We start from the raw sequence: 13318 nt of genomic DNA, 5'->3' as shown, positions 1-13318 counted from the left end.
TCAAATTTGCCATTTTAAATGCCTCAGCCTCTTTACGGAGAAGATTTGTATGTAAGGCAATCAAATTATTTAGATATGTTTGAGATGTTATAACTTTGCAGAAATGCAAATAGAGAAAACTTTTTCTAAAGTTTGCTTAGTAGCAAAAGCTAGTTTTAGTTAATGCCACACTGAACTGCATTCCGTGCAGGATACAGGCTGTTCGACATACTCATATGTGATTTGAAAAGAAGGTGAAAGCAAAGGGACAAAGTTTGCTTTTATATTAAAGAGGTTATTAAGTTAGTTATTAAAGGACTGACTGTGACGTGCATCAGAAAGGCTTTAAGAACTTAAGGATGTGATTCAGCTCCGTATGATCACTCCTAAACTTAGGTGTCTACATGGGAACAGGGTGGCTGAGTTCCTGTTGTAGTCAGTGGAAAGACTGGTAGTGCAGGCAGTGGGACCGAGAGATTCAGCTCATTATTGGCAATATGATAAGGCAGTATTATGAAAAAGGATGGAAGCAGAGTACTGTGCAGCCAGTAAGACTTCACACTGACAGACCAGCCAGCAGCTTAAGAGAGAAGGTATGAAAATTTGAGTAATTTTTTGGGCAATGTTCCTGGACTCCATGCTACCTTGCTTCAGACAAGTCAAACTAAATTAATTGAAGCTGCAATGCCACCAACCCTCTCCTGCTGGTGGCTGCCAGAGCCAGTGCAGCCAGACAGCACACAGATGACACTGTCCCGAGCTGTGTCTGCTGCCTACGACTGCAAAGACAGAGAATGGGTATGGCACTGCCTTACAGAGGTGTGAGATGGACTGAGCTGGCCAGATATATGAGTGAACTGTAGACTTCACAAATGAGACCCAAAACAGCTGTAGGCTGAGCTTGATCTGGAGTTTACATTTTGAGAAACTGAATCTCCTCTTTCAAACCTCAACATGGCCCAAAAACAATGAATAAAAGGATTCAGTGGTGGTGTTCTGTGTTATGTCACATTTATACTAATGCCATGTAACTGCCTTTAGCTCTGCTATACCAGGGTGAAGTCACTAGTTAGGTCAAAAAGCAGAAAGTATTAGCATGGAAAGGCCACATTAGCAAAGAAACTGCACTAAGAATAGACATTTATTTTATCCAAGGCAGTTATAAATAACTGCCACTTTTCAGAGATATTGTATTATGTGCCATGAAAACTAATTTTAAAAGAGCAATTGAATAATTCTTCTGTAAGGACAAAAGATATTGGAAAGACTGCTATGTGTCTGAACCAAAAAAGGCCTTGACCTTTACTAGCTGAACGGGTGTTTATTAAGCTGTAAACAACCATTGATTATCTGTACTGATCATTACAAAATTTTGCACTTATCTCAAATAAGCTCCAAAATGCCAAAGGTTAGCCATGGCGTTAGGTATGGACAAGAGATAACCTCTAAACAGACATATGTTTCTGCTATATTCTACAAGTGTAGCTATCTAAGTGTATTTAGTTAAATATGTCTGGCAATATTCTTATTACGAGAGATGTCTGAGCCTGGGAAAACCTTGAGTATAGACTTTAAACAGCAGGTTGCAGAGTTGGAAGCTTGACAAAAGAGGGAACTAACTTTCTCACTGATACTGAAAATCTGCAGCTGAAGTATAACAAGACACCATAAATATATAAACATAGATGAATTCTAGAGAGAGCTGCATGTATTTTACAGACATGAAAGTGTGTGAAGAGACTGACAGGAGGACAAACAACACGCAACAAATATGGTTTAGTGTATAATAAAAATATCTGGTACTACTATCTTAGACTCATCAGTGTGAAATGAGAGATAAAAAAATTACTGTCACGAGCTGTGCGGAAATTAAAGAGAGGCATGACTTTTCCACCACATGTATGAATAGCTTCTTTCAGACCCACCACCCTCTTTCTTCCCCCACTTCTGAAATATTCTGTAGCAGCTTTCCCCATCAGGCATTTTGTTGAGAAGCTGAAGAAATAAAAAGTATGAAAAAGCCTTTGCCAGGAAAAGGAAAATCATGATGGGCGCCAGTATTCCAAACTTTTTACCATAAACATTTCCTATTATCTAAATCGATTTCTGTGAATCTTCAAATGAAATTGTTGCCTAAGAAACCAAACATAAGTGTTTAAATATTGCATCTTTGGCAAACTGCTCTGTGTGAATTTAGTTGCCCTGTATAACTTAGATATGGCAGTGTATTAACCAGGCTATCAGTAATCCTGTGGTACAAAGTCTTTGTCATTAGACCCTACATTTTCAAACTGATACATGAAAGAGCTCTTTGTACCTAACAATGATGTTAATAACTGTCCCATGGGCAAGACAACTGTATTCACATGAAACAATTTCCCAAAGTTTTGCAAACCAGATGACTGCCTAAATTAATCAGATACTTTATCCAGCTGATTTTGCTTGACCAATTGTAGTTCATTAACTCTAAATGATCTATTTTAAATATAAATACCTTTATTTATAAATTGGTATTATATTGGTAAATACCTTACCAAATCTTACACCTCTACTGATTTCAAATTGTCTTGAGTTTTTACAGTACACAAGCAATTAAAAACTACTTTAAATACTCAATCTAAGGATTTTAACCACCATGTAGAATTACTTAAAATCTTTAAAGACAAGACATTTTAGTCAAAAATATTCTAGAAAAAAACTTCCCAAGTGATGGCAGAAGCCAAAACACATATTCAAGGTGATTTAAATCCCAACCTAAGTGCTGTGGCTCCAGGCAGGTCCTTGGCAGCACCCGATTGTGGCCCTACAAAATGCTCTTGGATGCTCAGATGGGAGAATCGGCTATATGTGCCAATGATACCAAGCCTTTGTAGTATGATGACACTATAGTGTACCAAGCAAGTGGTGTACATTATCATCATGCAGAGGACGCCACCAACAAAAATCTACTGAGGAAAAAGTATAGTAGAGTATAAAGATTCTACACAGAGTTTCTACATCCTCTCTCCCTATATAAATAGCATCTACACATATACAACTACATCTTACCTTGCTTCCTTGAATACCTTTTGGGCCTGGCTCACCTGGAGGTCCACTGATACCCTACACAAAAGTCAAAGTATAGAATGAGTTGCCTTTGAAGATGCATGTAAAGTTTCTTTTAAATTTGTCCTGAATGGGCTACAGTAAAACATAGCACAATGATAAGCTCTAAAGGACAAGAATTTTCTGCATCATATCTTGTGAAAGTGCCCAACACATTAAATATTGTTAATATCCAATAACCAGTGCTGGCAGACAGGATATCTTACTACTCCATGTGAATTTTAACTGTTTTACCTGAAACTTTCTGTTTCTTTCTCCTCCTATTCCTCACTTTGCCACATTTTCATATTCTTTCTTCTTCCCAAGTGAAAAAATCCAAGCTGTCCTGTCCTATTTACCTCCATTTGGAAAAAATCACTTCCCCTGTGTCTCTCTCTGATGATGAGCTGAGGTTAATTTTAATTCCCCTGGCATTACTACAACCATTGTGTCCCTTCACACAAGGAAATAATTAATGGCTCTTTGGAAGAGACAGAGTAGGTAAGGTACTCTGTCTGGAGTTATAAAGTTTGAGGAGATTCCTTCCCCAATACAGTGGCTGGTACAGAAACCAGAAAAAGGTAGTTCTGATTAGTTGTGAAGAGCAGTAAGATCACAGGATTAATAGATTACACCCAAGTCTGGCATTAAAATGTTAACTCTTACTGGAACCCTCCAGTTCACTGCCTTGTGAGTTAGTGAACATCCCACTGGCATCTGCTGGGCTCCCCAGTTGCGTCAGACTGATCAATGTTGCAACAGCCACTAACAGAGCTGATAATCAAAATGAAGTGGAAGTTTCATAAAGTTTTTTAAGAGACTGGAGAAAAAAATAATCATGAGCTATCAAAAAAATAATACCACAAAATTACAGTTTATTATAACTTTATAAGCTATTTTTCCTGAGGAAAAAATTATAATTTTGATGTGAGATGGACAAATGTCCCAGCAGTAAAATGGTAATGTGGTTGAAGCAGGGTGTGCTAATAGAAATACATAATATATTCTGTTAATATAAATACATAAGATAAATCATTCTCAAGCTCATTGCATACTATCTTCCTTTTAGTCATTAAGTGGGTTGTGGTTCCCATGGTAATTACTTTGTTCTCATAGCTCAGAACTACAGTAAATCCTTGTAACCATTGATTAGTTCTCTGGTATAGTGGTACATTCATCTGTTTCTGTTTTCCAGCAATTAGGGTTTGTTTTTTTTTTGTAATCAATCTTTCAAACCTAAACTGAATGTAGACCATTGTAATATATAACAATATGTTACATTAAGCTCAAAACTGGAACAATGTAGGAGTAATTGCAGTGATGCTTTATATGAAAAAAAAAAGAAGTTAATTTTGCCTTAAAAGAACCAGGTTATGTCATTGCACGACAATTCAGAGATGGCTTGCCTTGCAACAGCAGTTGCTGTTTTGCAGAGTGTGCAAAACTGAACATATATTGCATGGTGAGTTGAATTTATGTAGGGAAATGCTGGTGATCTGATTTGCCTCGTTAATTCCTGTAAAAATTGGCCAAAAATCTCTAAGACTCCATATGTTTCCATTTTTTAATAAACAAGAATAAACATCATCTTTTGGGGCATAGATCAAATCTTTACCAATTGCTTACAAGACAGAACTACTAAAGCATAAAACAATAGATTAATACATTTGTAGCATTATTGCATGTCCATTGCCAAGCAAAAGAAAAGCAGAAAAATATAATTTAAAAACATTGAAAATGGCATTTAGGACTAAATGTTCACACCTTAATACCACGCAACAAATTTCTGTTACCCTATCATGCCCCCATTATGTTTTCTTTCATATAACCCAGAAACAGGCTCAATAGTGGAGTGGGCAAGCACTGGCTGTCATCATTCCACATCGCCTATGGATCTACTAGGAGATTGGTAAAACTTCTTGAGATCTCTACTCCACACAGCAGCAATTTTTATATGTCTGGTACCAATTTTTTAATGGAAATTGCAAAGGTTGTAAGAAACACAAAGACAGCAATAACCCTTTTCTGCAACTGCAAAGAGAGAAGAGGACAAGCTGGACTTTTGCACAGATAACAAATAAATGACCACTGATCTGAGAGTGGTAACAATCTCTGCTCCTAATAACATTGAGGCTTTCTCTGACTCATTTCTCAGGTTTTTAAATAATTACTGCAGATTTTAGTCTCTCCAATAAATTTCAGTCTCTCTGGCTGCCTTATATTTCAGGAGGACTGTGTACAGACTTCCAAGATAAGGTGGATGCTGCCATGTAATATAAGAGGAATTTAGCATGTAGGGGTATAACAGGTCATGATTATACTCTTCAGGGTAAGAGGAGAACTCTGCCATTGGAGAGCCCAAGTGGGCCACACACCTCTGAATAGCTTTAAGCACCAGCAGCAGCCAAGATTTTTTCTTTGAAAATTAATTACAGAAGACAAAGATATGCCAGACTCTGCTGTCTTGGTGCCTCGTGCACCAAATATGTTGCTCTCCCCAGAGCTGACAGGTTGTATGTAGAAGAAACTTAGAGAATATAATGTGTTTTCTTTTTATTTGGTAGCTTTTAGTTCCCTTACCTGAGGTCCCCGAGGTCCCCTAGGGCCAAAAGGGCCTTCCAAACCCTGAGGAAAAATAAGATTCAGTTATCAGATTAACAGCTATTATCTGCTTTAAAGTATTAAAAACTGCAGTGTACATATCATGACTCATATCTCTGTTCAAGCATTTTCTAGGGAGTTTATTCTCTCTCCAGAGTACTGCTGTTCTCATTCTGTATTCAGTAATTGCCTGTTACATTCCATCCTCAGTATCTGGTTGAAAACAAGCATTGTGAATGGCTACTTAACATCCAGTTGCTCTTTGCTACAGGTCTTTAAAATAAATTTCTAGAAGTACATTAGATACAGAATTCTTAAAAAAATGCTGCAGTGCTTATACCAGAGAAACTTCAGGTAACTTTGTCTCACTAACTCAAACTGCTGATCAGTAGCATGGCAGAATCACATTGATAGTTTGCAAAACCCATTAAAAAAATGCATCCAAATAAAAGTAAAATGCCGTATTCCTCTACTCCATTAGCTGTCATTTATCCATTGAATGGGTTCTTCCCAATTACTGCCACTGCAGATTGCTCACAAATCTTTCTGCTGCACTATTTTTTCTTCAGTCACCAGAATGCATATTCTATGGGATTTCACTTCCAGTTGACTCAATACTCAAGTTATAATTTATTTCTAAAGCAGAAGCGCTTTCAGCAAATAATTTACTGGTCTTTTCTTTCTCTTCTCTTTTAATTAGCAACACCTCCACACACAGAGGCACCAGCAGACCGTTGCATTTTTCAAGGCATGTCACATTTTGAACTTCTAACAGCCTTGATCAATAGAGACAGCAGCGATACCGACAGAGCCACATCCCAGCAACTGTCTTCCCCTACAGAATCAGATTGGGATTTTTAAACAGTTCTCTACTCCCTGGCATTTGCTCCAAGGCAGGTTTCTCTATTCCTCTGAGAGATGAAGCTCTTTCTCCTTTTCATAGATATTTCAGCCTTTCCTGACTCACTTGCTCAGTGAGTCTCATTTTGAACCCCCACATCTCACATCAACCACCAGCAATCCCGATAACCCCACTCAGTTCTAGCCCACTTAAAAAACTAAATAAGCAATGGATGGCACAAACAACAATATGCAGATGCAATAATAGCTACTTTTGGTAGAATACACACATGTGACTGGAATCAGTTTTGATTTCAAAGCTGAGCATAAACTGTCTGAATTTCAAGCCTGAACAGCTTTTGAAAAAAACTCAGATTCAGAGCATCAAAACCTCTGCTGGACTCAGTCTTATTAGTGAGACTGTAAAGTGGCAGGAGGAAAATGCAACATTTCCAAATCAGACGACACTAATATCCATCACTGCAGTTAAAGATCCACCTTGGAATACTGAATTTACTTCTCATCTATCTGGCCATTACATTCTGTTTCTGATGATTTTGTTCAGCATGGACTACTTTAAAAAAAAATATCATTTTGTTCTATCTTCTGCATTTATAAATGTGAAGCTGAGAATTGCAGAAGTGACTGTAATTTTCATTTTTTTGCTAAATTCTTGAATTCCAGAATCCATTATAACTTGGATTCTCTGCAGATGCCAAACTTTTTTTTTCATCACTGTCCTCAAGAGAAATGAAACAAGAAAATTTCCAGCAGCCCTGGCATGTGTTTTCTACATCCAGATTTCTTGGCTGCTTTGATTATGTTCTTTGCCAGCTCCTCAACAGCTTCCTTTTATCTTAGTAGACATTTCACATAACCTCATGCTATTTCTCACTTATTGCCTGGATACAAATGTTATGATCTTTCTCTATTTCTCTGAGAGATGCAGCTCTTTCTCCTTTTCATAGATATTCCAGCCTTTTCTGACTCACTTGCTCAGTGAGTCTCATTTTGAACCCCCACATCTCGCAGGATATTCTCAGCCTTTAGATTCTTATTATAGTATAATGCCCTTTTTTCTTTATGAAAAATACTGCTGCTTTGAATATTTCCTAATTCCTACCTGAAACCCATCATCAAATAACAGTTTCTAGGAACCACAAACTTTTCAAGTTGGTCTTTTACAAAGGTAAGCATAATATGGATGTTAAAACTGAAGAAACATGCTTTAATAGAATGATAAATTACAATCTAGTTGGTAGTACCTACTAACTTCATAAGTCTGTAGTAGAAAAACCAGGAAAAAAATCTACATTCACTTGTATTACTTCTGCACTTCAGGTTAAAAGGAAAGGAGGACCAGGCAGAAGTGTGAATGTGTATCAGCACAGATGGGCTGGTGACCTGAAAGATGTTCAGGTTGTGTAAGAACCCGCTTCTATTGTAATATAACTTTATATACTTGAATTAAGATAAACATTTTAAGGAAAAAAAAATCTGGTGAACTCTGTAACACGCTCACAGTCCTTTGTAAGCAGGGCTTGGCATTGGTCAGGACAGCTTTTGTTTTAGGTAAGTGACCACATTTCTTCTGCAAAATGGAAAAAAAATAATATGGTGAACTGTGGGTTCATTTTCTACTAATCGTATTTCTATTATGAACGTATCTCTACTACCAGGGAATTATAAGATGATCCAAATTTACAATATTCTTTACAAGTTATGTTTATGAATGTGTCACATGATTTACTAGTATCTTCATCAACATGAAACAGTTCAAATAAGAATTACACTTACTCTTTCACCTTTTATGCCTGGGGATCCACATTCTCCTCGTTCACCCTTCATAAGAAATGAAAAGGTTAAGAGCTAAACAAGATGTTTTGATTACACCACATGCATTAAAGACTATGCAAGCAGTTTAGTAGCACAAAGGGTTTAGTAGATTCTGATGACCTGAGAGTGGTATCATTAGATACGATCTGTAGAAGATATGGTCTACTCAAGACAGATACTTCTCTCTGGGAATGTCTACAAAATTTCCAACCTACATAGTAAGACGATAATATAATATCTAATAAGTTTTGCTGTATTTTTCTACCTCACTGCACGGCCTCCAGAGATCCTCTCTACATTCTGGTTTCATTACTGTGATGTCTGAAATTTTCCTGAATAACAGTTGTGAGATTGTACAAATGGAATGAAGAAAGAGAATTACAAATGTGTTCCACCAATGATTTAACATATCAACAGACATATGAGTCTACATTTCCCATTTCCATATAATGTTTCCAACAAATTGACTGAAGCATTTTTCTAATTAATACAAGATTCAGAGTGGCATTGTTTTTATTAACAATGGGGAGGTCCAAACTAATCAAACTCAAAATGGGTTTATCTCTGTTTCTGTTCTGCTTATGACAGTCCAGTTTGCAATGTAAATTTCAGCTCTAGATTCCTGTAAGTCATTGAAGACTATAATTTTTTTAGCTTCTTGGAGAGCCTGTCTTGAGATTTTTTTTTTAATCAAGCATTATCCCTTGCAAGTTATAATTAGTTTAAAAGTAAACTTCCCTTTGGTAGGTTTTTTAAAAGCTAATTGCCAATCTATTTGTATTTGTAGTAAACAATTTCACTTAACCTCTTATTCAACCCTCAACTTTCTAAAGAAGCTTTATGTGGGGTCTTGACATTTTTCTTTTTATAATTAGATTACATTTTCTGGAGTTTTTGTTTGTTTGTTTGTGGTTTTTTATTTCAACAAGCCACTCTGCAAGCATTTACATAACTGATGAATTTACTTCTACGAACTGCATTAGGAGCTCTCATGACAAGAAGACAAGACTGGCTGTTCTTTCTATTCTTTCACATATACCATCAGCAAGTGACTATCCATTTTCAGACTACTTCTATTCTATAAAAATCTTACCTTGTCTCCCTTGTACCCAGGAGGTCCCTAGTGGAAAATTAAAAAAAAAAAAGGGGTGTGTGTGTGTGGAAATCATAAAAAATAAAGCAAAGGCATAGCATACTGCTACTTAAGTAGGAAAAAAAACCCACAGTAAAGAATTATCTTTCAGAAGTTTAACTATTCACAACAGTAAAATATCTCCCTGGAATCATTTAACATTCCTGCAAATTTAGATGTGTATTTTTTGCTCATAACATTAGCTGTAAATATGTCACTCAGTTTACCAGCCTCTTAGCAGATATATGCTACCATTTAAATGGGACTTTTAAGGTGAATTAATCTTATGCGTGGAGTACTGTTAATCTTTCTACTGTGAATCAGCAAGAATCCAAGCTAAGAAACATCAAATGTCAGAAGCCACCGGAGAGCTATCTAGATGTTTTTAGTGATGACATTTCCAATTCTATCTTTGGGATGAGTCTAATGCAAGTCAATACAAAATCACATAATTTCAGAAGTTCCTTTTGTCAGTAGCAGCCTGTCTCTATACTTAAGTATATGGTTAGACTGTTTCTTTCAGTATAAATGCTTCTCTAAACCAGAAGTTAGTTTAGTTGCTGTAAATAACCGAATAAAACAGGTGTGTGAAAAATGGAAAATACATTTTCAGTTCAGTGGAACTAAACTGTGAATAAATCGTGAATCAGGATCTTGAAGATAATCTGAAAAGACCAGGTATGAGTGAGCACTGTAGTAGTGACATACCTCTCCACCTTTTTCTCCACGATCTCCTTTTTGAGCATCACCCTATTGGAAGCAAAGGAATACAACTGAAATATGTATTGCTCTTCTAATTACCACTACTACACTAAAACCAAGAACACTGTTCAAGGAGCAGAGGTTGCTTTTCCTATTTATCAACATCCACACTTCTTCCTCCCAGAATTAAGGACACAAGATTCCTGAACTTTAACATAGAAAACTACTGTTTATTAGATGACTGAAATCTTAGTCACCAGAACAAGCCACTCTGCTCAAGAGATTTGTGTACTGTTAGAATGCTCTGTGGAGCTTAGAGAGCCTTCAGCTAGCTTCAGACACCTCTGCTGTCAGAGAAAAACTGGAATGATAAGCAGTGTTGACTTGGTAGCAGTTTAGTTTCAAATTTTTCTCTCTCACTTCTAAAGCAGCTAACTATAAACTTCTCATAGCAAAGGTCAATCTTTTAAATCATGTCTTTAACATACTTTTCCTTTGCTATATTAACTTATATGGTTTGAATAAAACTAGACATAAATTTGCTTTATATTTTTAAATTCACTTTACCTTGTTTCCTTTTGGTCCTGGCTCACCTTTTTCTCCTCTGTTACCAGCACTGCCCTGAAAAAAGCAGGAAAATGTTATTACCATTGTGAGGATAAAATTCTCCACTTTCTTTAAGACTGTATCTTGGGGGCAGGACAAAGTCATTCTGGAACAAGCTTAGGTAGAAACCCACGGTGATTCAGATATGGTATGTGTGACACTACTTTCACTTAGCTAAAAAAAATTCTGGTATTATAAGGTATCTGTGATTTTTTAAAATCAATATTCAGTGATAAATACATTTTCTAGAGTGTGTTTGAAAATCTAACCAGGAAGGTGTCACAGAAAACATACACAATTCCTCCTCCCCATTTTTCCGAGGGAAATCTGATCTCATCTGCTTAAAAAAACCCTGTTCACAGAACAGCTTAGTGCCAATATTCAGCAGTCCCAAAATAAACAACTATTACACCATTATTTCTGTTTGAAGGATCATGAAGGTGGGGACTAAAGCTTGGTGTACATATAAAAAAATATATATATAATCGGTTGCATCTAATAATTTTGGATAAAATAACTTCAAATTTTCAGATCTGCAGTTTTAAATTGGAAACAGGGGTTTTAGTTCCAGGTGCACATTATCTACAGACAAGGGATTGGATGACAGGTCCTGCTGTCATAACCAGCTACACATATGGTTGACCAGTTGCTTACCATCTAGGGAGACAGGCAAAAACCTCTGTACGTACCTTGATTGTCTCTGGGGGAGCTAATAAAGATACAAAAGGGATCAGAGAGATACACACTATCTAAACTCCCACTTAGTCTCTTCTTTACCAGAGCCAAGAAAGTTATGTGTTGAAGTGCCACGAGAGAGTGTTGGAAGCAGTTTTGGACCTTTCCTCATACATGCCATCACCCTCAATCTTCTGAACGTTTATCCCTTACACAAATAGAAGCTGCTGGTGGAAGTAATCCTTTGTCTAATGGACTTTTCCCTTCCTGTTGTAGGATTCAAGAATAATATTTTGATTTGGGCTTCAAAATCACATACCTATTTATACACAGTGCTTTATTACCCAATACTATAAATATATTTCCAAGATAGTATGTGATTATGGACAGATTTTTTTTTTCCTGAGCTCTTATAACAGTGGCCTTTCACAGTGAAATGCTATGATACATCACTTCTTTTTGCAGTACATACACAGCTAATGTCTTGCTTTTTACAGACAGAGTAATCAATGAAAATACTGTGAAACATTGATCTCTATGATTAAAATTCAAATTCTGGAGGCTTTTCAAATGAATGCATACTTACAGAATCACCTTTGTCTCCTTTTACTCCCTTTTCACATCCACAGTTCTTCCGCACACACTACAAGGTTAACAGAAACATTAGGGAGAACATTTTCCAAATGCATTATTCCAAATTTTTAAAGCAAAAACTCTGGTTTTGCCCAGCCACCAACTAGCGAACATAGAAGTGCAGTAACAGGAAATAAATAATCTTCTAATATATATATAATTTCTTATATAATCAACATCACACTTCTGTATAGCCCAATCAAAATCAGTTGCTTGATTTCTTTCTAACAAAAACAAAGAAATCTGTTACTATTCTAACTACAAATGTTTAAGGTAGCACATACACAGTATATAGTACTGTGAAACCCTACATAATTTTTCAACCATTTTGACATTGCTATTTTCTAATGAGACTACAAATGAACTTGCATGTGTTGCACTAGTCCTATTCCACTCTGGTAAGAAGAGTTCTTCATGTCTGACTGTTGATACTAGTCACTAATGATCAGAAGTTGTAGATTTCTCAGGAGAAGGAATCAAAGAAATGGATGAAGGTTAAAATAAAAGTGACCATGGTCAGAAACTTTACTCTGGGAAGGAAGGTTGATTAATCCTGGAGTATCATTGCATTAAAGAAGCAGCAGACATCAGGTGATCTATTATGAGTAAAAGTAATCAAAACACACAAAAGTCAAAAAACCTACCTGCTTCTGAAGCAAGGCTTCCTGAAAAGAAAAGAAAAATATTACTTACAGATTTAATTTAACAGAGTACTAATTTAACCATTTTTCCTCTCTGGTTTACAGAATTTCAAAGGTGAATGGTAAAGACTGTGAATACCTTCAGCCTTCATCCCTTCCTCACAGCGGTAAGAACCAATCTGTGGAACTACACGCATGAGAAAGGGTTCCCCAGTAGGAACAGGGGATTACTTCATGTGACCCATAATGATCAGAAAACAAATGAGATTTAATGGGACAGCTAAACAGATAATATTAAGGAACAATGCTAACATGGGGAATATGAAAAAACTTCCTAATGAAAGGCCCTACTAACATAACATATAGGGGAAGGACTCAGTGAGTTTATCAGCCTTATGCACGAGAACAAGTTACCTTCTAAAGTATTATCATATGCTCAGAGACACACTCTGTGTGTGGAGGAATACCCTGTCCCTCCACCAGTGATCAGTGCAGCTGAGCTGTTATTGTATAGGTGCACAACTCCTTGCAGAGCAGCTGGGAGGAGGAAGCTCGCCCTCTGTCCTGACTCCTGATGTAGCAGAGACAT

At 36.6% G+C, this 13318-nt stretch overlaps 1 protein-coding gene across 1 annotated transcript in view; it reads right to left on the bottom strand.

Moving 5' to 3' along the window:
- The window catches only part of COL28A1 (collagen type XXVIII alpha 1 chain), an 83424-nt gene that overhangs the window by 53012 nt on the left and 17094 nt on the right, over positions 1 to 13318 (bottom strand). Inside the window, exons 12-19 of the mRNA XM_027797161.2 lie at positions 12733 to 12753; positions 12042 to 12098; positions 10742 to 10795; positions 10181 to 10222; positions 9434 to 9460; positions 8302 to 8346; positions 5644 to 5688; positions 3028 to 3081 (exon numbers count right to left, since the gene is read on the bottom strand). Coding sequence (XP_027652962.2) covers positions 3028 to 3081; positions 5644 to 5688; positions 8302 to 8346; positions 9434 to 9460; positions 10181 to 10222; positions 10742 to 10795; positions 12042 to 12098; positions 12733 to 12753 — 345 coding nt within the window. The remainder of the gene's footprint in view (positions 1 to 3027; positions 3082 to 5643; positions 5689 to 8301; positions 8347 to 9433; positions 9461 to 10180; positions 10223 to 10741; positions 10796 to 12041; positions 12099 to 12732; positions 12754 to 13318) is intronic.

This window comes from Falco peregrinus, chromosome 5 (genome assembly GCF_023634155.1).
Source record: "Falco peregrinus isolate bFalPer1 chromosome 5, bFalPer1.pri, whole genome shotgun sequence".
NCBI classification, from domain to species: domain Eukaryota; kingdom Metazoa; phylum Chordata; class Aves; order Falconiformes; family Falconidae; genus Falco; species Falco peregrinus.
This window is presented reverse-complemented; position numbering and strand designations above follow the sequence as displayed.